We start from the raw sequence: 22526 nt of genomic DNA on the forward strand, positions 1-22526 counted from the left end.
ATTAGGCAAGGTGTTGAATCAATCATTTCCCCTCTTCTGGTGAAATCTAATCAAGAACCCTAATGGCTATCCCAAACTCCAAGAAATGTACAGCCTTCTCAAAATGAGTGTGATTTTTCAGAGATTCAATATAAAGAGGTACAAGGAGCCAAGCTCATTCTTCTCTGGGATACACAGAGTGGCTTTGGAACTGGCTGTGAAATTGTCTGAAAGCTACTACCACTGTATGGAGAGGCCCTGATCCCTGATCAGACTTTATATTATTACTTCTACAGCAAGTATCAGTGAGACCATAAGTATATTTCTAGGGTGAGAACACAGCTAACAGAGGAGGAGTTCCTGCTACTTTTCCAATCCAAAACAGACTGCCCTACGTTTAATTTTTCAACAAACTGAGCTTGTTTCTATGAAATGATGTCATTTGCTTAATTAGTAAAAATGTTTTTACTCTTATTTTGTTATCCTGTCTTCCTACATACTTGTGAACTACAGTGAAGATTAATTTTACTTGTATCATTTATGTATTCATTGGTTGTTCCTATGTATTCTAAGAACTCAGAAAATAGTTTTCAGATATCTTGCAATTTTAAACTTGTTGTATATCCTAAATTTTATTGAGAATATTTTATTTCATATGTTGTGCATAAATGTATTACCTTCAATTCTAAAGGTGGCACATATGCACAAGACAAAATATTCTATAATATACAACTTAGGTAATATGTTGAATAATTTGAGGGTAATATTGTGTTTTAGAGTATACTAAATGCCTCTTTAGCATTTTTGGGTGAAATCTGATCAAATTTCACAATGTTCAATAAATAAATATTGCTTATTATTTAGAAATTATTTTGCAGTGCTGGCTTGTGATTGAGATTTTTCGAAATACTTTAAAGGAGAAAATTGTGACATCAAAATGAAATAATGAGAGTAAAATCTCAGTGAAATACCGTTTCCTAAACCAATCACTTTTTTTCTTTTGTACTAAATCAATCTTTCCTAAACCAATCACAATGAGCATTAAGAATGGTTTTCAGAGTATTCAGGACGCATTGTCTAATGGTATAAATTGGTCCTAATTTCATACTCTTAAACCTCAAGCTTTTCGGAGTAAAGTCAAAACTCAACAAAATTGAGGTTTCTTTTCTTCTTTTCTTTCTCTTCTTTTCTTTTCTTTTCTCCTTCCTTCTTTTTCTTTCTTTTTGTGACAGGTATTGTTTTATTGCCCAGGCTGAAGAGCAGTGGCTCAATCTCAGCTGACTGCAACCTCAGGTTTCAAGCAATTCTTCTGCCCAGTCCCCTGAGTGACTGGGATTACAAGCATGTGCCACTACTCCTGGCTGATTTTTGTATTTTTAGTAGAGATGGGGTTTCCCCATATTGGCCGTGCTGGTCTCCAACCTGATCTACTGGACTTGGCATCCCAAAGTGCTGGGATTACAGGTGTAAGCCACCATATCTGGCCTCTCTGAGGTTCATTTTTCTATGCAAAAGAAAAGGGCAGGATGTAGTGCCCTGTGTTATGCATGCATCTGACAATTTTACCTACAGATCTGAGAGCTCTCTTTGGGCCTCAGGTTCTATTTTTGTCTTATGCAAAATAAAGCCTATTCTACTCTAGACAGAAGTTTATCATTGAGTCACAACCTGAGTCAAATTTTGCTTTGGTCTTTGTTTCTCCAGGGCATAAGATTAATAAGTTTGAATCATACCTTTCCTAATTTCCTTCCTTCAGGAAAATGGTCTCAGACATCACACAAGCCTTCCAGAAAGAACCCATCTGCCTCTTCTGTCTGAACTAATGTGTAGACCCCATTGCCACAGGCAGCAGCCCCAGCTTCTGTAGGCCCTTTCTCTGCCTTTCCTAGGAAGAAGCCAAAATTCCTACCTGCCGGGAACTGTCACAGCAAGAGGACTTCAAAACCAATATTCTTCTGAAGAATCTAGTGTCCATTGCCAGAAAAGCCAGTCTCTGGCAATTCCTGAGCCCTAATGAACAAATGTGTGGGATCCACAGGGAGACAAAGAAGATGTTTGAAGAGGTGGAAAAAGAGCCTGATTCATTTGCTGTGCTGGAACTCTCAGGAGCATGGGGCTCACAGACACTGTGCGGGGCAGCTAAGGAGCACTGGGTAAGTGATGGCTCTGAGAGCACTTTGAAAGCTGGAGGATGGCACAGGTAAAGAGATTAGGGGAAGATGAAGAGCATGATGATTAATCTGTTCTGTACTGGATGTCATGTGGTGCCTAGGTATCAATGATAAAATAATAAATATAATCTGAGTATACTTTCCTTCCTGGAGCTTACATTTCACTGAGGGAGTGATAAAGTTACTAATCATTGTAATAATTTGACTACTTAATGTAATGTTCAAGGCACCGTAAAGAGCTCAATATCAGAAGAGTTTCTGGCTATCCAAACTACAAGTTAAAAAGTCTTTTCTATAAGAAACCTATTTACCAACACTGGAAATAATAGAATAAAACACGCTAGAATTAGCAAGGCATGGTGCAGTAGATTCCAATTCTGCTGCAAGATGCCACATTATCTGTAAATTAGCCCTGCCTATGATTTTCCTATTAAACTTGCTTCATTACATGTTGTGGTTCTACAGTCTGAGATCTTCCCAAATCTCTCTCATATCTCATCCCTTGATTTCTTTATCATTGGGAGTCTGAAACCTAAAACGATTTGCTTCTCTGATGTTCACATTCATAGTTCTTTTACAGGAGAAGATTATGAAGCAAATGAGATGTTTGTGGGCAAAAATTCAAGAAAACCAAAGAAATTTAAATGAGGAAAGCAGGAAAACCAACCAGTGGATTGTAAGTATTAGGCCTTTTCCCTCAGATTTAGCCTCAGACAGACATGCTAGAAATGTATCCACTTATCGGGCTGGGCGCGGTGGCTCACGCTTGTAATCTCAGCACTTTGGGAGGCCGAGGGGGGCGGATCACGAGGTCAGGAGATGGAGACCACGGTGAAACCCCGTCTCCACTAAAAATACAAAAAAATTAGCCGGGCGTGGTAGGGGGCGCCTGTAGTCCCAGCTACTCGGAGAGGCTGAGGCAGGAGAATGGCGTGAACCCAGGAGGCAGAGCTTGCAGTGAGCCGAGATCGCGCCACTGCACTCCAGCCTGGGTGACAGAGCGATACTCCGTTTCAAAAAAAAAAAAAAAGAAAAGAAATGTATCCACTTATCACTTGAATGGAAATCATCTTGGTTAGGATTTGAGGAAGATTTTTCTCATGGCTTCCAATCCTGAGGGTACAATGCAGCATTGATTACTGCTCAGAGAGAGTGGTCAGGCTACGGATTAGGAAGACCTGGTACTAAAAACTAATTTAAAAACACAGAGATGGTAATACTGCAAAAAATTATTTGTGAATCAACCATAAATTCCAACGGCTCTCATGTCGGCTTTCAGGTATCAATGGATATATATTGAAGAAATGATCAATAATAACCTTTCTTCAGGTGTTTTCAGAAGTCATATAATGAATGAAAATTGTTTGAGGAAAGAATGAATTTGGCTTACAGTATTATTAAGAAACAATACAAATAAATGAAAGGAAGACAAGAATGATTTATTTCATGGTTCTGTCAAGTGGGAAGACACGAGCTTATGTACTTAGCTTATTGGTAGAATACATGAGTCAGGCTAGGCTCCGTGGTTCATGTCTGTAATCCCAATAATTTGGGAGGACCACTTGAGACCAGGAGTTTAAAACCAGCCTGGCCATCAACATAGTGAGACCCTGATCTTTATTATAAAGAAAAGATGAGGCCGGGCGCGGTGGCTCACGCTTGTAATCCCAGCACTTTGGGAGGCCGAGGCGGGCGCATCACGAGGTCAGGAGATCGAGACCACGATGAAACCCTGTCTCTACTAAAAATACAAAAAAAATTAGCCGGGCGTGGTGGTGGGCGCCTGTAGTCCCAGGTACTCGGAGAGGCTGAGGCAGGAGAATGGCGTGAACCCGGGAGGCGGAGCTTGCAGTGAGCCGAGATTGCGCCACTGCACTCCAGCCTGGGCGACAGAGCGAGACTCCATCTCAAAAAAAAAAAAAAAAAAAGATGAAAGAGATAAAGAAAAGAAAATGAGTCAAAGTGAATGGAAGAGGTATAAGTGGAGGAGGATGAATTCAGAGTAAATATGTCATCTAGGAAATCCAGGTCCCTGCAGTGCTAGGTGTAGATACGGGCAGAGACGACCAGAGCTGAGTAGAGGAAGCTGCGTTCAGTTCCCCATGAGAAGTAAAACATTTAGAGAAACTTACAGAGGATGACAGAAAGATTTTACAGCAACTTAAGAAAGGCAAAAAGACAAAATGGATCAGAAAAAAAAAAAACACCTAAGAAAAATCTATAAGGAGCTGATAAAAATGTGCCATAATCTAGAGATGGAGCTGCTCCAGGAAAGAACCAATAATATGCCTAAAAAATTTTTGTAGTGTTTGAAGTTCATACCCTAGAACAAGCTTGTCCTACCCATGGTCCGTGGGCCACATACAGCCAAGGACGGCTTTGAATGTGGTCCAACACAAATTCCTAACCTTTCTTGAAACGTGATGAGATTTTTTTTTTTTTTGTCATTTTATTAAAGCTCATCAGCTATAGTTAATCTTAGTGTATTTCATGTGTGGACCAAGACAATTCTTTTTCTAATAAGGCCCAGGGAAGCCAAAAGATTGCACACCCCTGGCTTAGATGGTATTATTTATTCAACACCATAGATATGTGTGTGTGGGGGTATATATATATGTATATGTGTGTATACATATATATGTACCATATATATATATAACATATATATCATATATGTATCTCCTGCTTCTAAGAGGGAGGAACTTTTCCGAATAGAAATAACATAGATGAAACGTAATTCTTATCCTAACCATGAACAAGCAAGCTTTTTTGGAATTTTTGAGTGGATGCAATTTTATATTCCCCTTTATCAAACACTGACCACAGGAAATATTCCCCTCTAATAAGCTTCTTTTGTAGCTTTTTTCTGAAAAACTGGACAAATGTAATGTGGGAGTCAGACAGCACGTGTCACTAAGCTGAGAGCAGTGACATATGCAGGTGACAACTGCATGTGCTGGCAGCATTGTCCAGCAAAGGCTTCCTGTCTCTGAGGATGGACCCTCCCTCCTCATCTGGAGCAGCTCCGCGTCAGGCATGTGGCACGACTCCCACAGCTCTCTGTACATGTGTGTCATCCTTTCTAAATGTTGGGTCATTCTCACTTGACCGTCTTGTAATTGTTGGAAAAGCTCTTTTGCTTCTCTGTCCGGTGCCTGCAGATGCAGTTGCTTCTCCTCATCGAGAAATAGATGCATCTTTTGATATTGAATATTGATTATCACCTCATTAATGACACATAGTCCTGTGGAGACATTTGGTTAAAAGGATTACATCTTCTCACTCTCAACAGAAAACTTCAAATAATTATATGCTGGGTGTAATCAAGCAATTTATAAACTTTCTGCCTCACTCTTGCAAGGAGTCTTGAATATTTGTCATTTCTTTCTGTCCATCTTTTTCAATGTTCCTATTCTCTCTCTCTCTTTAAATCAAAACCTATATAAAGACTTCTAGTTTCCCTTCTCGAGACAGTTCTTCACAGTTCTTACTGAGTCAATTATTTCCTCTATTAATCTCCCTTTTAGGATTTTTCCATGTCTGATTTGCCTAAATGTTAGAAAACATTTAGCCATACACCATATTATGCAGATTGATTTTTCCTTTTACTATATTTTTACTCTATATACTATTTTATATACTATTCTATTTCTTTCCTTTTACTATGTTTTTACTCTATATACTATTTTCTATGCTATTCTATTTCTTTCCTCTTCTCACACCCAATCTTGGTGAAATGTCTCATCTCCAGTGTCTGAAAAGGTTTATACCAACCTTCAGATTTGAACAAGAATACATATCATGCCATTTATCCAATAAACTAGAATTAATTTGATTAGCTTGTGGGGGCTTCTCTATTTGCAATTCCTATTATATCAATTATATCAAACCCCCTCTCTACTAAAAATGCAAGAAAAAAACTAGCCAGCGACAGAGGCAGACTCCTTTCAAAAAATAAATAAATAAATAAATAAACATAAAACTTCTGTTCTGAAGAAACTTAATCATCTATGTTAACACCCACCTACGCCCTATGAAATGCAATCAATTGGAAGAAAGGGGTGTGGTCTTCAGAGATTTATAAACGGACACTTCAGGAGCCAAGCTCATTCTTCTCCAGAGCCCACAGAGTAGCTTTGCAACTGGCTTTGGGGACTTCCGAAAGCTACCAGCACTGCACTGTGAGACTCTCATCCCTGAGCTGAATTCATCTGATTAGACAGCAAGCTTCGGCGAGAACATAGATATATTTCCGAGGTAAGTACACAATTTCCAGAATAGGAGCTACTATTGGGTTACAAACCAGAACAAAATTTGGGAACTTTAATTTACCTGCAAACTTCGATTATTTTTAGATGAAATGATCTCGCTTTCTGAGTTTTAAAAACGGCTCTATTTCTTTTTTAAAATTGTTTTAAACATAATCCATAGGTTTATGGATTAAACATGGGCCACCGTGTTCAGCTATTTATTCATTTGTTTATTTATTTATTTTGAGATGGAATCACGCTCTATTGCCAGGCTGGAGTGCAGCAGCGCTCTTGGCTCACTGCAACCTCCGCCTTCCAGATTCAAACGATTCTTCAGCCTCAGCCTCCAGAGTAGCTGGAAATATAGTCGCCTGCCACCATGCCCAGCTAATTTTTTTTTGAGACGGAGTCTAGCTCTGTCACCCAGGCTGGAGTGCAGTGCCGCGATCTCGGCTCACTGCAAGCTCCGCCTCCCGGGTTCACGCCATTCTGCTGCCTCAGCCTCTCCGTGTAGCTGGGACTACAGGCGCCCGCCACCACGCCCGGCTAATTTTTTGTATTTTTAGTAGAGACGGGGTTTCACCGTGGTCTCGATCTCCTGACCTCGTGATCCGCCCGCCTCGGCCTCCCAAAGTGCTGGGATTACAAGTGTGAGCCACCGCACCCGGCTGCCCAGCTAATTTTTGTATTTTTTTTTTAGTAGAGACGGGGTTTCATTGTGTTGGCCAGGATGGTCTCCATCTCTTGATCTTGTGATCCGTTCACCTCGACCTCTGAAAGTGTTGGGATTATAGGCGTGAGCCACCGCGCCCGGCCTTTTTTTAAAATTTATATATGTATTTTTAGAGACAGGATGATCTAGACATTTTGCCTTGTCTCCAGTCTAGAGCTCCTGAGGTCAAAAATCCTGCCTGACTTGGCCTCCCAAAATGCTGGGATTACAGGCTTAAGTCACCCTGCCTGGCCTAGGTTTTTATTTTTATTTTAGCAAAACATACGTTTAAAATGCTGACTTACTGTCTAGTGCCTAGTTTTCTTTGTTTTTGTTTTTGTTTTTTTTTTTTTTTGGAGACAGAGTCTTGCTCTGTTGCCCAGGCTGGAGTGCAGTGGTGGCATCTCAGCTCACTGCGAGCTCCATCTCCCAGGTTCACACAATTCTCCCACCTCAGCCTCCCCAGTAGCTGGGACTACAGGCACCCACCACCACGCGGGGCTAATTTTTTCTATTTTTTAGTAGATAAGGGGTTTCACCATGTTAGCCTGGATGGTCTGGATCTCCTGACCTCGTGATCTGCCCGCCTCGGCCACCTCGGCCTCCCAAAGTGCTCGGATTACTGGCGTGAGCCACCGCGCCTGGCCTCTAGTGCCTATTATTATTGCATGATACTCACTATTTTTCTGACTGTGTGAAAGAGTAGTGATAATGCTTCCATTATCATTATTTTTTGTAAATTTAATTATCTGTCTTTTAAGGATGTTGTAATATTAACCAGTATATCCCCAAATTAACAGGCTGTTCAGGAACAGTAAACATGCCAGAAAGTTTTTGTTGATTAAATTAACATAGCAGCCTAGAAAAACAATGATTCTTAGCTTTACCTTGGAGAGGTACCTTACCTTGATTTGACTGTTTTACCTTGGAGAGCAAAGGCTAGCTTTTTCTGATTTGGGTCAAAGTATGAGTTCTGCTCTAACATTTTCAAGCAATGTCCTTCTGGAGAAGTCATTATGGATGGTTGTTATAGTTAAATAAAATAATGAGAGTAGAAGAGCTTAGTTACCTTTCCTTCTCTAAACCAATCACTGGCAATTAAGAGTGTTACTGATTTTCAGATCGTTCAAGACTCACCTCTTGAGTTTACAGGTTGATAAAACCCTTGAAGCCCTGGAAATTTGGTGGATACTAACATTTCAAAAAATCCAACATTCTTCCATGCAAGAAAGTAGAGTTTGGAAAGCTGGTCATGTGTTGATTGGAGAACAGTCACTTTTTCTAGAGGTTGATGTCTCCTTGTGCCTTAGTTTTCTATTTTTCCTATTTCTGTCATTGCAAATTAAAGCCTGTATTTCTCTAGAAAGAAAGGATATTATTCGATCACAATCTGATTCAAACTTTGCTTGGATCTTGTCTCTCCAGGGTAGAAGATTAAATTCTGGTGGCTTTCTTTCCTTAGGAAAATGGACTCAGACTTCTCACATGCCTTCCAGAACGAACTCGCCTGTGTCATCTGTTTGAACTACCTGGTAGACCCTGTCACCATCTGCTGTGGGCACAGCTTCTGTAGGCCCTGTCTCTGCCTTTCCTGGGAGGAAGCCCAAAGTCCTGCCAACTGCCCTGCATGCAGGGAACCATCACAGAAAAAGGACTTCAAAACCAATATTCTTCTGAAGAATTTAGTGACCATTGCCAGAAAAGCCAGTCTCTGGCAATTCCTGAGCTCTGAGAAACAAATATGTGGGACCCATAGGCAAAGAAAGAAGATGTTCTGTGACATGGACAAGAGTCTCCTCTGCCTGCTGTGCTCCAACTCTCAGGAGCACGGGGCTCACAAACACTATCTCATTGAAGAGGCAGCTGAGGAACACCGGGTAAGAGATAGCTCTGTGATCACCTGAAAGCTGGAGGGTGGCAGAGTTAAAGAGATTAGAAGGATGATGAGAATCACGGTGATTACTCCATTCTTTACTGAGTGTCAGGTGCTGTTCTAGGCACCAACGATGAAATTTTGAATAAAATGTGCAACTCTACCTCCCTTCATGGAGCTTGCACCCAAACAGAGACTGATTAAGTAAATGTCATTATTATTGACTCTACAGTTCAATGCTAATGACATTGAAAAGCTACCAAAACTACCAGTGCAAAGAAAAGTATTTTGGAAATATATTTAATATTACTGGACAAATGAGTATGGGAATAGCACACTACAAAATCAGGAGCTAGCATAGTGGGTTCTGAAGCAGGATGTTTCCCTGAACTAATTTAGCTGGGTTACAGGAAATCTTCACTCTTCAGTTCCCTAAACTGTTCTACATTCTGAAACCTCAAACTGAAAAATATCAGTTAAGGATGAGCAATGAAAAATTTTGTTCTTTTTTCCTCTCACTAATGTATTTACATACTATATCCCTTGTCAGCGTATACCACTCAGATTGTGGAGTCTTTGGTATTTGACTTTCTGTTGTTCAACCTTGTAATTCTTTTGCAGGAGAAACTCTTAAAGCAAATGAGGATTTTATGGAAAAAGATTCAAGAAAATCGGAGAAATCTACATGAGGAGAGAAAAACAGCCTTCTTCTGGAGGGTAAGTATGAGACCGTGAGTCCTCACGACCACCTTGAGACAGGCATGCTGACAACATTTATATTAGCAACTTGAGTTGAAATTTTCATATGCCAGTTTTTGTCATGTCTTTATTCACAGGCTGGAAAACAACCAGACTGTTCAATATAACGATTGTTCAGGTTTTCTGTAAATGCTTTTCAGATAAGTAAAAAATAATATAAATTCTGAAGGGCAAGTATGTGCTTAAAATTAATAAGTATTTCTGACAGAGTTTTCTGTATAAAATGAATTATGAAATACTGATTAAATCGTATATAATTGAGAAATAAAGGCATTTATTGGTGAATATGATATTGTCCAGGGGGAAGAAATCGGGTGGGAACAGTAATTTAAGAAACGTGCCTGTGCTGGTGAAATCTGGTAGCAAAGGACCCACATGATGCCAGTCCAAGTAGGAGAAAATGTAACAGGATGAAAAGCTGAGGAGAAGGGATAAAAAATGACTGGGGGAGTGAGAGGATAAATCTGTCATTATTGAGAGGAGAAACACAATGGAATGGGGATTTCTGTTCTTCGAATGGCAGTGCAATACAGAGTTTATGGATTTGACAGAAGAAAGATAGGAGACAGAAAAGAGGTAATCGGTTTGAGAGATGGGGGTTAAATTTTTTACTAAGATCCTTTTTGTGTGATGGCTTCTGATCCTGATTATAATATGCTAAAAACATTTCTACTAAGAGTGATTGTTCAGGCTATGAAGTACAGAGATTGGAAACAACCTAATTGAGTAACAAAGATTATGTGTATTCATGACAATTTAACAATCAATCATAAATTTTAGTTGTTTTCTAATGGTATTTCCGATTTGAGAGGACATATATTTAAACATTTAAATCTAAAGGGCTTTTTTGCAGGTGTTTGGGAATTGACAAATTACATAAATTTTGAAGGAAGGTCTTGCTTAACTCACCATCCTGTTTGTAAAGGATGGAAAATAAAAGAAGGAATAAGGAAGATGAATTTGTGGGTTCTGTGACGTGGAAGTAGGCCTGGGTATATAACCTACAAAATTCATATCCCTACAGGGCGACGTGGTTTTACGGGCACGGATGATCAGGAATGAGTATAGGAAGCTGCATCCAGTTCTCCATAAGGAAGAAAAACAACACTTAGAGAGACTGAACAAGGAATGCCAAGATATTTTTCAGCAACTCCAGAGAAGTTCGGTCAAAATGGATCAAAAGAGAAAACACTTGAAAGAAATGTATCAGGAACTAATGGAAATGTGTCATAAACCAGATGTGGAACTGCTCCAGGTAAGAACGGAGGATGCCCCTTGAGACACTTTGTGTTAGCTGACCTTTACATCTTTGCCTTCCATTGGGTACCAAAGTCATTATTTCCTCATCTCCTGCATTGATGGTGAGAGTCATTCCCACCAGTTATAAACTATAACTCCTACCCTAATCATGGAAGGAAAGCTTTATGGAATTGTACAACTAGATTTCCATACAACATTTTCTACCACAAGCTTCCTCCTCCAGCACATTTCATTAAAACTCTGGAAGAAAAAATTTCATGTGAAAATTCTATTTTTAACTCCAATGGATAATACATAGAAATTATGGAAAAACTAACATTTCCTTCTTCCTCCTTTTGGGAAGTCCTAGGTTTGAAATGCCCTTGATTTGAGCCACATTACACTTTGGGGACCAGCCCTGAAAAAGACCACATTGTAGACAGCTGCAGAAATGTGCAGTCACTACTCACACCTTTCACTCTCACTCAAATTTAGGGTCCTGAATTTATCAGAAATTCATACTGTCAATAGGTCTTACTGGTATAATTGTTAGAGATGAGAATACATTTTAAAAGGGTTGCAGTGATAGTATGTGGTAATTCTAAAGTTTTCAAAACCTGAAGACTAGATAGGGAGAATAATAACTTTTTTGTGTGTTTATTTTGAGACAGAGTCTTCTTCTGTCACCCAGGCTGAAGTCCAGTAGCCCAATCTCAGCTCACTGCAACTTCTGCCTCTTTGGTTCAAGCAATTCTCCTGCGTCAGCCTCCCTAGTAGCTGGGACTAAAGGCATGCACCACCACACCCCACTATTTTTTTGTGTGTGTATTTTTAGTAGAGATGGGGATTTGCCATGTTGTCCAGGCTAGTCTGGAACTCCTGACCTCAGGTGATCCACCCACCTTGGCCTCCCAAAGTGCTGGGATTACAGGTGTGAACCACCTCACCCAACAAGAATAACAACTTTCTAAAGAAGTCATTTTTTTTTTCTCTCTCACTCTCTCTACAGGATTTGGGAGACATCGTGGCAAGGTATGTTTTTGGCCATCAGTGCAAACTGGAGCACAAGGCATGCTATGAAAATCATCAAGCTGTTTCCGACAAAGTGAAAACATAATTTACTAACACCGTAATGTGTCAGTGTGATTGTGTGTGTATGTGTAGTCATGTGTTTGTGTGGTATGATGAATGTTACCTATGCCTTTTATCAGACATTAATATTTTCTTAATTTCCCAAGTGACTCCGGGGTTTATGTTTTGAAGAGTGCAATACAGAGATTGCTAGAATACAGTTGCCTCTTTTTGTGATTCAGAATCATAATTAGAGATAAACTATTTGGTGGCAGATGGGGAGAGAGGCATTTATCTTCCCGTGGCAGTAGGTTGGAAATGGAGTGAATAGTTAGAAAGATTCCCTAAGAGCCACAAACCCATCCTAGCATTGTGGAGGTACATTACAGTATCAGAAGTGGGTTTGAATGAAGCATTTTCTGTTGGAATCTGTTTCTTACACACAGACATCAGAAACTTAACCAACTCAACCTACTTGCTTGCAGGAGTGAGTCTGCGCTGCTGCACATGCCCCAGCCTGTGAATCCAGAGCTCACTGCAGGGCCCATCACTGGAATGGTGTACAGGTTCAACCGCTTCCGAGGTGAGTGTCGCCCTCTTGGTGGGATCAACATGCAATGCCTTCGATTATGGTTTTCTATGGGCAGCTTTCCCAGTGTAATGATCGTTCATCTAGAAGAAGATAGCCTGTGAATAGGTATTTATATTTATAGTTTCACTATCATCAAACAGACAAAACTAAATAAAAGCTGGTGACATGTAATAGGAATCAGCCATATAACAAATTTCTTAGAAAAACGAAACATGCAGAAGAGCTCTTTTGGACTTTAGGAATCATTCTCTGATACAATCTCATGCATACAATTGTTACATGAAGTATACAGAACTGAATTCAGGACATTTCAATTTCAAATTCAGTGCAGTTAATGACTGATTTGAGTGACAGTGTTTTTAAAGATACATTTCAGGTGAAGTTTCATAGCATTTATAATTTTAATCATGTTTTTAATCAACTAAAGCATATATGAATAACTTATATAACAATGCAAAAACTGAGAATCTGTGAACAATAGGAACATGATTTGGTGGTTGATGAGGTCTTAGATAGAATTCCAGGATAGATCATGACAAATCCAGCAGAATAAAAGAAGTCTGTGCCTGAATCTGGCATGAAAGTCAGATAATTCTTGCAAGGAATCTGCACTTTTCAGAAGGCAGATTCAGATTTTCTCTTTAAGTATGAATTTGCTAGCTTAAGTGGCAGATCATAATATTTCTGGAAAGTGATAACTTTTTTATTTGGGACTGAGAAAGGTTCCCCACCTCATCTCCTGGCCAAAGCCTCCTGCTCTGCCCTGACAGAGAAGAGACAATGAAGGTTAATTTTATTGCTATGGACTTGGCTGCAGTGCAGGAGCTTCCAGTTTTTCAGTCGTTATGAAAGGTCGCTAACTAGACATAGACATGACCTTCCTCCCCTTCATACTTTTTGAGTTTATAGAAATTGTGATCATCGTAGTTTAGCCATTTACTTGTGCAGATACCCTAACACCCTTTGATTCCAACATTTTTCCAGACAGAAGTTTCTTTCTAATCTTAACCTGTGTTCTCTAGTGAGAATCTCTTTCTTATCTGAACATAAGAATTTATAAACTGCTTTTCACTGGAACATTCTCTTTTTTCTACAGTGGAAATTTCCTTCCATTGTGAAGTAACCAGTCACAATATCAGGCTCTTTGAGGACGTGAGAAGTTGGATGTTCAGAGGTGGATCTTTGAATTCTGACAGATCTGACTATTTTGCTGCATGGGGATCCAGGGTCTTCTCCTTTGGGAAACACTACTGGGAGCTGGATGTGGACAACTCTTGTGACTGGGCTCTGGGAGTCTGTAACGACTCCTGGATAACGAGGAATAGCACAATGGTTGAATCTGAGGACATACTTCTTCTTTTGTGTATGAAGGTGGATAATCATGTCCGTCTCTTGACCAACTCCCCAGTGTTTCCTCTCTATGTAGAGAAACCTCTGGGCCGGGTTGGTGTGTTTCTTGATTTTGAAAGTGGAAGTGTGAGTTTTTTGGATGTCGCCAAGAGTTCCCTCATATGGAGTTATCCGGCTGGCTCCTTAAATTTTCCTGTCAGGCCTTTCTTTTACACTGTCCACAGATGATCAGGATTAAGAAAACTCACTGTTTGGGAACTCCATATACAAGGGAGCCCGTCACTGTTGATACAAAGAAATCATACTGTCCAGGCTTTTTTCTACTTTAGTGTCACTTCATTTTATTGCTATTAAATAGAAAATTTGTCAAATGCAATACTTTTTGTACATTTTCTTAATTGTAAGAAAATACGTATTGTGATTTTCAAGTGTTTGTGAATTTATTGGATGGAATTCTAGAAATATGTGGGTGTGTGATTCCAACTTAATGATCTCATTCAGGAACAATTTTTGCACACCATGGACAGACGGGGTTTTGTACAATGCACTTGTAAGTGTGAGGGTTCCCTCCTATTAATACAGTAAATTCTACACCTCATCACTTTGGGGGGAAAAATTTATTTTACACAGAAGTTTTCACTGAATCTTTGGGCTAGAACAGGAATTTTAACAGTCATGCATCCTATGGCAACAAAATACATTCTGAGAAATGCATTATTAGGAGATTTTATCATTGTGTGAACATCAGAACACACTACAAAAACCTAGATAGTATATCCATCTACAGACATAGGCTGATGGTACAGCCTATTGCTTTTCTGAGAATTCGCTAGCAATGCCTGAGCAAGAACCAAAAGGGTTTAACCCACATTGAATTCTGTAGCTGTTTAATAAAGCAAACAGCATCACCCAGGGAATAATAGACAGATGTGCAGACTGTCTGCTTTAAAATGTGTTTATATTTCCAATTCACACAGACTGAATTCTCATTGATAACCTAGAGACCAGACATAACCATCACCTCATGTTACATTGGAAACATATTAGTGTCGGTACAAAAATAAAAATAAGATAAACAAATAAACTAACTAAATTAAACCAAAACAAAAAGCAAAACAAACAAAACCCAGTTCTGATGAAAACCCAGTTTATAGTGAGTCTGTTGAGTCTGTCTACCCACCAAATGGTCATTTTCATGATCACCGATTAAATAACGGAAACATTCTACTTCCAGTCCAGCAGATGATCCTGGCTGATGTCTGAGGTTCCTTGCTTGGGGCTGTTACCTAGAATACATTCAAACAGCCTCTCCAGGTAGCCGCTTGGGCTTTCTCACAGCATGCTAGATAATTTTCCACACTGAAGATTCCCATAGAGTCAGGAGAATTGTATACTACCATTATTCTACAGAGTAAAACACCAGCTGTAGTCCCAACCCTACACAAAGTAAAGGGACTGGAACACACACACAGCAGTAGCAGTCTTGAAGTTACATCATAGAAAAACAATGTGGGATGGAACATATATTTTAGCACTCTTTTAGAGAGAGTGGGAGAGGAATATAACCTACTACACCTACTCTTCCTAAGAAGTGGACATTGAGGATCTATATCCAGAGACTGGGGGTCCTGTAAAACATGAGCTCCAACGAGCCCCTTACAGAAACACCATTCAAGTTCCAGATTCCTGTAAAAGGGCAATTGACAATTGACCAGGTAAATATTCTTTTGGAAATTTTCTTCAAGATTTGATATCAACTGGACAATCATTATGAACACAACACAGCAAAATCACTGAGGAAGATGCACATGACACTGGAGTAGAGGGGGGAAAGGGGTGGCCCATCTCCTTCAAGATGACCAGGGGCAGAAACAGTAATTCTAGGTCAGTGAGATAAAAAAGGTCAGGGTATCCTTGTCAGGAACCCCCTTCTGATGTCTATACATGGCTGCAAACTATTCATGTAGGCCTTCTGAATGCCTTGTACTTCCCAAGATTTCTTGATGTTAAGAGCCACTGACTGGGGTTCATAGTACATAGAATACCTTCAGCATAGAGGGTGACAAAGTCTTTCCCTCAAAAGCCAGAAGTCCAGAAACCTGTAGCCGAGTCATCCACTGGACCTTACCAGTAAGTGTGGGCTGAAGAGAGAGACACTGGCTTTAACCTCAGATAAAAGCTGTTCCATTCTCACTGCCTTGTAGCCTCTCATACTCAGAAGGGAAGGTGAGGCTAGGTCCTGTGACTATTCATTCTTCCAGACTGTGAAAGTTTTTAATGCTGACTCAGAGAAATGTCCTCTTTTACTAAAATATAATGTCTATTAACATTCTGCTGCAAAAGAGATAAGCCCTGTCTTGTCACAGTCCTCTCAACCTGTGCCCATATGTTCCACTCCTCTGGCCCTTACTGAACCATAATGCCTGCCAGAATCACTCTGAAATTCTCCTGCCCCTCTGTCAGTCTTCTGGCCCAGTTCTCAGAACACAGGTCCCTGTCTAGCCACTTTCCAATGATCTGTCCATGCCCTTCAAATACACAACATAAGAGAAGTTGATCATTAAAATATCCCAGAATGGGAAATAGGGGTTGCCTGTTTTGTCTGCGACCAGCAATGCAGATGCAGGATTCTAAGGGAGGAGGAGAAAGCAAAAGTTGATGCCCTTGAAACTGCTCAGTCACATCCTTGTGACATCTAAAAGGGTGAAAGGTATTCAGGGTTAAATAATTGGAACAGAAAGAGGACAGTCAAGTTCCAGCATATATGGAGAAAGAGAGCTTCTATCAGTGCCTGACACCAAGTAAAACTCTTTCTTTAATGGAATGCACCCATAAATGTGTCGGAAAAATACCCCTTGGTGAGGAAAAGCAAAGTTGTAGAGAACAAGGGGTAAAGAAGACAACAAGCAACATTTCCTGCATATTTCAAAATAATTCTTCAGTGCTTACATTTCCTGGAATTGCCATGAGGCTAAAGTGTATTATCACCCACTGTGAAAAAGTCAGCTGAGGGTAATATGGTATCATGGTTAAGAGCAATGTCTTGAAGCTAAATTGCCTGGCTTTGATTCCCAAACTCACTGCTCATAAGCCTCATTCCCAGAGCAAAATGCCTTTCTCAAAGCCTTGTGTGTGGGTGTGGGGTGTATGGGTGTGTTAGGCATATTTATGTATAATATAGTATTCGTATATTCACAGTAATTGTGTGTGTGTGTATATATATGTGCTGGGATTATAGGTGTCAGTCAATGCGTCTGGCTTACTCTCACTTTTAATTATTGTCGTAAAGGCATGCATGATTCAATTTGTTTTTCAATTCACGAATATATCTAATGGTTTAGAGATTTATTTTTTAACTGAACTGTCATGTTTTGCTGATAATGCAATTATGATATCTTTATTTCTTTTCTTTTTTTTTTTTTTTTGAGACGGAGTCTCGCTCTGTCGCCCAGGCTGGAGTGCAGTGGCGCAATCTCGGCTCACTGCAAGCTCCGCCTCCCGGGTTCACGCCATTCTCCTGCCTCAGCCTCTCCGAGTAGCTGGGACTACAGGCGCCCGCCACTACGCCCGGCTAATTTTTTGTATTTTTTAGTAGAGACGGGGTTTCACTGTGGTCTCGATCTCTTGATCTCGTGATCCGCCCGCCTCGGCCTCCCAAAGTGCTGGGATTACAAGCGTGAGCCACCGCACCCGGCCTGATATCTTTATGTCTATTCAACCATTACATTATTTACTTCTTTTTCTTGTCTAGTTGCACTGAAAGGGACGTGGAGCAAGGTGTTGAACACAAGTGATGATAACAGGATTTATATTTCATTCCCATTCCTAGGTAGAAGCTTTCAAATTCTCCATTAAATATGGTACCGGCCCTAAGTTATTACATTCTTATTAGAGAAAGTTCATGGCTATTTAAGTGTTTCTAATAGTACTTTCAAAATCATAAATGACCATTTCATTGTATCAAATATTTTCTTCCTCTTTTTATAGGAACAATGATATGTATTTCATCCTGTTCATGTGGTGATTGCTTATTTCATTTTCTGATGTTGCAATAGCCAACCTTTCTAGAATAAGCTCCACTTGGAGATGATATGAGTTTATCTCTCACAAGATTTGATTAGCTAGCTAACTTTTTTGAATTGTTGCACCTATATTTATTTTAGAGTCTGTACTGCAATTTGCATTTCTTGTAACACACTTATCAGGATCGAATATCAAAATTGTATGTTGGAGCTTGGCACAGCAGCTAGAGCCTGTCATCACAGCCCTTTGGGAGGCCAAGACAGGAGGATCACTGGAGCCTAGAAGTTTTGGGCTTCAGTGAGCTATGATCTTGCCATTGCACTTCAGCTTGGGCAACAGAGAGGGAAGCTGTTTACAAAAAGTAAAAGAAAAACACAACAGAAAAGCAAAGTTACGAGTTGGGAAGTATTACTGCTTTTTTCTGTTCTCCAGAAGGGTTTGTCTAAAAGTGTGTGTTTTTTTTCTTAAATGTTGTGAATGTTTTACTGAAAAAGATCACCGGTTTTTTTGTTGGGAGAAATTTTGTTTTTTAAATAATAGGGTAAATTTTTAGAATCTAAATCATATCTTCGATTTGTCTATGGTTTCTTCTGTTGGTTTTTGTCAGATATGTTTTTCAGAGAAATTTCTCATTTCATCTAAATCATCAAGTGTATGAGCATAAACGTCATCTTAAAATCTTCTTATTAACATATTAATTTGTGGACGACCTAAGTGTTTGCATATTTATTTTTTATTTGAACTCCTCGTCTCCATTTTTTAATTGAGTCTCACTAAGAATTTATCAATTTAATTTATCTATTTAAAGAGCCTACTTTTTGTGGGTGTGGTGGCTCACACCTGTAATCCCAGCACTTTGGGAGGCCGAGGTGAGTGGATTATTTGAGGTTAGGAGTTTGAGACCAGCCCAGTCAACATAGTGAAACCCCACCTCTACTAAAAATACAAAAATTAGCCAAGCGAGATGGCGCGTGCTTGTAATCCCAGCTACTCGGGTGGCTAAGGAAGGAGAATCACTTGAACCTGTGTGGCAGAGGTTGCAGGGAGCCGAGATCGCACCACTGCACTCCAGCCTGGGTGACAGAGTGAGACTCTGTCTCAAACAAAAAAAACAAAAAAAACAAAAACAAAAACAGGCTACTTTTGACTTCATTGATTTTATCTACTGTATGCTTTTTAATCAATATTCTACAACTTTTTTATTTTTTTTAGATTTTGGCATGAATTTACTTTTGTTTATCTGGCTCTTTGGGGTAGACCTTTATTTGTAAATAACAGATGAATATAATGCTATACATTTTCTTCTTAACATTGTTTTAATTAAATCTCAGAAGTTTTGTTTCTATATATCTTGAATATTATCCCATGAAAAATATATTCATTGCTTTTCTTTAATTCATGCATTTGCAGAGAAACTGTAAAGGAAAGAGAAGAAAATACTTTTTAAAACTTTATTTTAAGTATAGCAATACATGCGTAGGTTTGTTACATGGGTAATCTTGTGTCATCAGGGTTTGTTGTATAGATTATTTTATCAACCAGGTCTCAAGCCTAGCACCCATTAGTTATTTTTCCTGATCCTCTCCCTCTTCTAACCCCCCACCTTCCTATAGGCCCCAGCGTGTGTTGTTCCCCTCTATGTGTCCCTATGTTCTCCTCATTTAGCTCCCACTTGCAAGTGAGAACATGCACTATTTGGTTTTCTGTTCCTGTGTTAGTTTGCTAAAGATAATAGCCTCCAGCTCCTTCCCTGTCCCTGCAAAAGACGTGATCTAGTAATTTTTTATGGCTGCACAGTGGGAATACATTTTCTAGTTACATTATAAAACAATAAAAAACAACTGAAATTAATTTTAATAAAAAATTTTAACCAAATATATCCAATATGTTTCGACATGATTAACATTACAAATATCAGTAAGATATTTGATATTGTTACTTTTTTGTTTGTTTTGAGACAGGGTCTTCCTCTGTCACCCAGGCTGGCATGCAGAGATGGGCATTCCAGCGAACTGCAGCCTCAACATCCTGTGCTCCAGCAATCCTCCCACCTCAGCCTCCCCAGTAGCTGGGACTACAGGTTCTTGCCATGACACCCGGGTAAAATTCTGTTTTTTGTAATGATGAGGTTTCACAATGTTGACCAGGCTTGTCTCAAACTTCTTGAAGCATGAAATCCTCCCACTGCAGCCTCCCAATGGGCTGGTGTTACAGGCATGATCCACTGCACTCTGCTTTCTTACCTTTCGTACTAAATTTTTGAAATTATGCACTAGAAGATCTGAAGTAAAAGAAGTGTTAAAAAAGATGAGGCCCCCAAATTGCAAGATCATGCTGTATCCAGAATTGGTGGGTTCTCGGTCTCACTGACTTCAAGAACGAAGCCACGGACCCTGGCGGTGAGTGTTACAGTTCTTAAAGGACCTTCTGTTTTGATAACTTCTATTATAATTATTATCTCCTGGGACATTCCTAAAATTCAGAAATAAAATTAAGGTAAGACACTGGGAACCTTGCCAGTTATATCGGAAACCTAAGATTCCTTCTCACCTCCTGAAGAGGTTATTGATCCATTTGCCTTGTCACATTTTGGGGGGCAGAAGTAAAATTCTTCATAGAAATAAAATTAAAAACTGATGTGGAAACATAGCATGTGTGTAGTTCAAACCAGAGAAGTGATATGAAATTTTAAGGAAGAGTATACAAAATGAGAAGAGATCATAGTCTATGATGAAATTCTGGGAAAGCCATAGCATAAAGGTCACATCAAGGAATATGAGCCCGGGAAGGAACTAAGATGTGTTAACCATATAGTTTAAAAAAGGAAATTACATGTTGGGAGGCTGAGGCGGGCAGATAACTTGAGGTCAGGAGTTCGAGACAAGCCTAGCCAACATAGTGAAACCCTGTCTCTACCAAAATTATGAAAATTAGCCAGACATGGTGGTGAGCATCTGTAATCTCAGCTACTTGAGACGCGGAGGCTGGAGACTTGCTTGAACCCAGAAGGTGCAGGCTGCGGTGAGCTGAGATTATGCCACTGCACTTCACCCTGGGTGACAGAGTAAGACTCTGTCTCAAACGAAAAGAAAAGAAAGGAAAATTATTTGTGGCAAAATAAAGCAAATGCGTAATAGTAGCATACCTAGAGTTCTTGTCTTGTGTTCTCAATTAAGCCAGCATAATTTAATTTATCATTTCAACTAACTATAGCTGATGATGCTGCAGACTCAGAGAGGAATGTCTACCCTGGTGTCCTCCTGTGAACTTTCCTTTGACTCATTGCTAGTAACCAAAACTTCAAGATTATGTAAAATAAAGTTACTGTTATTAGACAATAAAAATTGTACTGCCTTCAAATCAGAAAATGTTATTTCTGTTCTCAGTTCAACTCCTGGTGTGTGTGTGTGTGTCTGTGTGTGTGTGTGCGTGTGTGTGTGTGTGTGATGTTGGCTAGATTTTCTCATATCTCTTTGGGTTTTCTCACTGTATATTTGAAGATATGAAAGGACAATATTTTTGCAAATTTAGCTAAATGATCAAATTGGCTTCTATCTGTGATTCAAAAATCAGGAAATATCTCATCCAAAAATAGAGAGTTTCTATCCTGGGTATGGGACAAGAGCCAGTTTTTGTAAGGTTTCTTGAACAGGAACAAAGAAACAAAATAATACAACAAGCGAAATGGTTAACATCAGGTTACTCTTCTTGCACAGACGAAAGAATAGAGGACTTCCTTATCATGCTGGCTAAAGCTGGCCTGTTTTGGCATTTGGCTATTACGCATCTGTCCTGATTTTTTACTAAGTCAGGTAAACAATGTAGTTAAAAATTCAGGGATGCAGAACTTTAGCATGAATGGCTGCATTTTGATTTGGTCTGTTGGGGCATAGTCCAAATAAATGGCATTTTTAAAAATTTGAATTAACAGAATGTTTTTACATTTATCTCACATTTCTATAGTATTTTAGGATTTAATTTTCTATCCTTGATATTCATCTGAGGTTGCCTTAAAATGGCTGAGGACAGTCACCTAATACATACTGGAATTTTATACTTCTAACCTTTCTAACTTTTAGGAACACACATGACCTTGTTTTATAGGGGGAGCTTAAATTCATTATTTTATTACTTGAAAATTTCAGAAAGAAAATATCTTTCTGAATTTTCTGGGAGATAGGCAGGATAATCTGGGAGATAGGCAGAAAATCTAGACCCAACTGAGAGAACAGGGAAATATAATCACAACGTGGAAAAGAGATCAGTGGCAATTTTTTCTTTTAATCCAATCTTGGAAACAGATCATTTATTCATTCACACATTCTTTAATCCCAGCACTTGGAATTCCCTTGTGAGTCTCTTCCCTCACCTGTAGTTTATTTCCAAACATATTTGGGAAACATGCACAGAGAAGCACTACATTACCCTAATCCTATTAATAAAACAATCACTTTAACAGGAAGGAAGAAGCCTATAAGAATCAAAAAGGATGATCCAGACAAATTTC

General features: G+C 39.4%; 1 protein-coding gene across 4 annotated transcripts; it reads left to right on the forward strand.

Annotated features, from left to right (window-relative positions):
• The first annotated feature begins 1663 nt into the window (after positions 1-1663).
• LOC116459269 (tripartite motif-containing protein 43) lies at positions 1664-14372 on the forward strand. 4 transcript variants are annotated; one of them, XM_032139616.2, is made up of 8 exons: positions 2005-2132; positions 2731-2826; positions 8575-8989; positions 9607-9702; positions 10769-10999; positions 11993-12015; positions 12540-12637; positions 13743-14372. In XM_032139616.2, exons 2-8 carry the CDS (start codon positions 2795-2797, stop codon positions 14222-14224), a joined length of 1377 nt encoding a protein of 458 aa, XP_031995507.1. In that variant the 5' UTR covers positions 2005-2132; positions 2731-2794; the 3' UTR covers positions 14225-14372. The 4 variants fall into 4 exon arrangements, with proteins under 4 accessions (XP_031995506.1, XP_031995507.1, XP_031995508.1 ...); XM_032139617.2 differs by having other exon boundaries at positions 2020-2132; positions 2720-2826; XM_032139615.2 differs by lacking the exon at positions 2731-2826 and having other exon boundaries at positions 1664-2132.
• Positions 14373-22526: the final 8154 nt, after the last annotated feature.

The sequence above is a fragment of the Hylobates moloch genome, unplaced genomic scaffold (assembly GCF_009828535.3).
Source record: "Hylobates moloch isolate HMO894 unplaced genomic scaffold, HMol_V3 SCAFFOLD_19, whole genome shotgun sequence".
NCBI classification, from domain to species: domain Eukaryota; kingdom Metazoa; phylum Chordata; class Mammalia; order Primates; family Hylobatidae; genus Hylobates; species Hylobates moloch.

What these genes read in the sequence shown, in the direction of transcription:
- LOC116459269 (XM_032139615.2), top strand. Translation starts at nt 1,993, where the DNA reads ATGAACAAATGTGTGGGATCCACAGGGAGACAAAGAAGATGTTTGAAG. An exon ending in AGGCAGCTGAGGAACACCGG is followed by an intron (nt 8,990 to 9,606) that starts GTAAGAGATAGC and finishes ATTCTTTTGCAG; the next exon opens with GAGAAACTCTTAAAGCAAAT. An exon ending in CAGATGTGGAACTGCTCCAG is followed by an intron (nt 11,000 to 11,992) that starts GTAAGAACGGAG and finishes CTCTCTCTACAG; the next exon opens with GATTTGGGAGACATCGTGGC.